Below are 276 nucleotides of genomic sequence, written 5' to 3'. Positions count from 1 at the left end.
CACAGGGCACAGGGAAGGGGCACAGGGCACAGGGAGGGGCACAGGGCACAGGGAGGGGCAGAGCCTCGCTCACCACTTCATGAGGAACATCAGCTCCCCGCTGGAGTCCGTGGCGCCGATGATTCGCTCCGGCTCGAAGCCTCGGGCGAAGCCTCGCGGTTTCTCCGACTGCGGAAAGGGGGGAAAAGCAAAGGAAATTCCAGGAATTCCCAGCCAGGGGGAATTGGCGGCTCCGGGCTGGGCAGGGATAGCGGGGGGGGGGGGGGGCGCCGGGGG

General features: G+C 68.1%; 1 protein-coding gene across 1 annotated transcript in view; it reads right to left on the bottom strand.

The window, feature by feature from the left end:
* Positions 1-57: 57 nt before the first annotated feature.
* CBX1 (chromobox 1) overlaps positions 58-276 on the bottom strand; it is a 5,592-nt gene continuing 5,373 nt past the window's right edge. Inside the window, exon 3 of the mRNA XM_008638484.2 lies at positions 58-168. Within this exon, the coding sequence (XP_008636706.2) occupies positions 70-168 (99 nt within the window). The 3' untranslated portion in view covers positions 58-69. The remainder of the gene's footprint in view (positions 169-276) is intronic.

This window comes from Corvus brachyrhynchos, unplaced genomic scaffold, assembly GCF_000691975.1.
Source record: "Corvus brachyrhynchos isolate BGI_N302 unplaced genomic scaffold, ASM69197v1 scaffold47, whole genome shotgun sequence".
NCBI classification, from domain to species: domain Eukaryota; kingdom Metazoa; phylum Chordata; class Aves; order Passeriformes; family Corvidae; genus Corvus; species Corvus brachyrhynchos.
The sequence above is the reverse complement of the archived record's forward strand: the minus strand, read 5'-3'. Positions and strand labels throughout refer to the sequence as shown.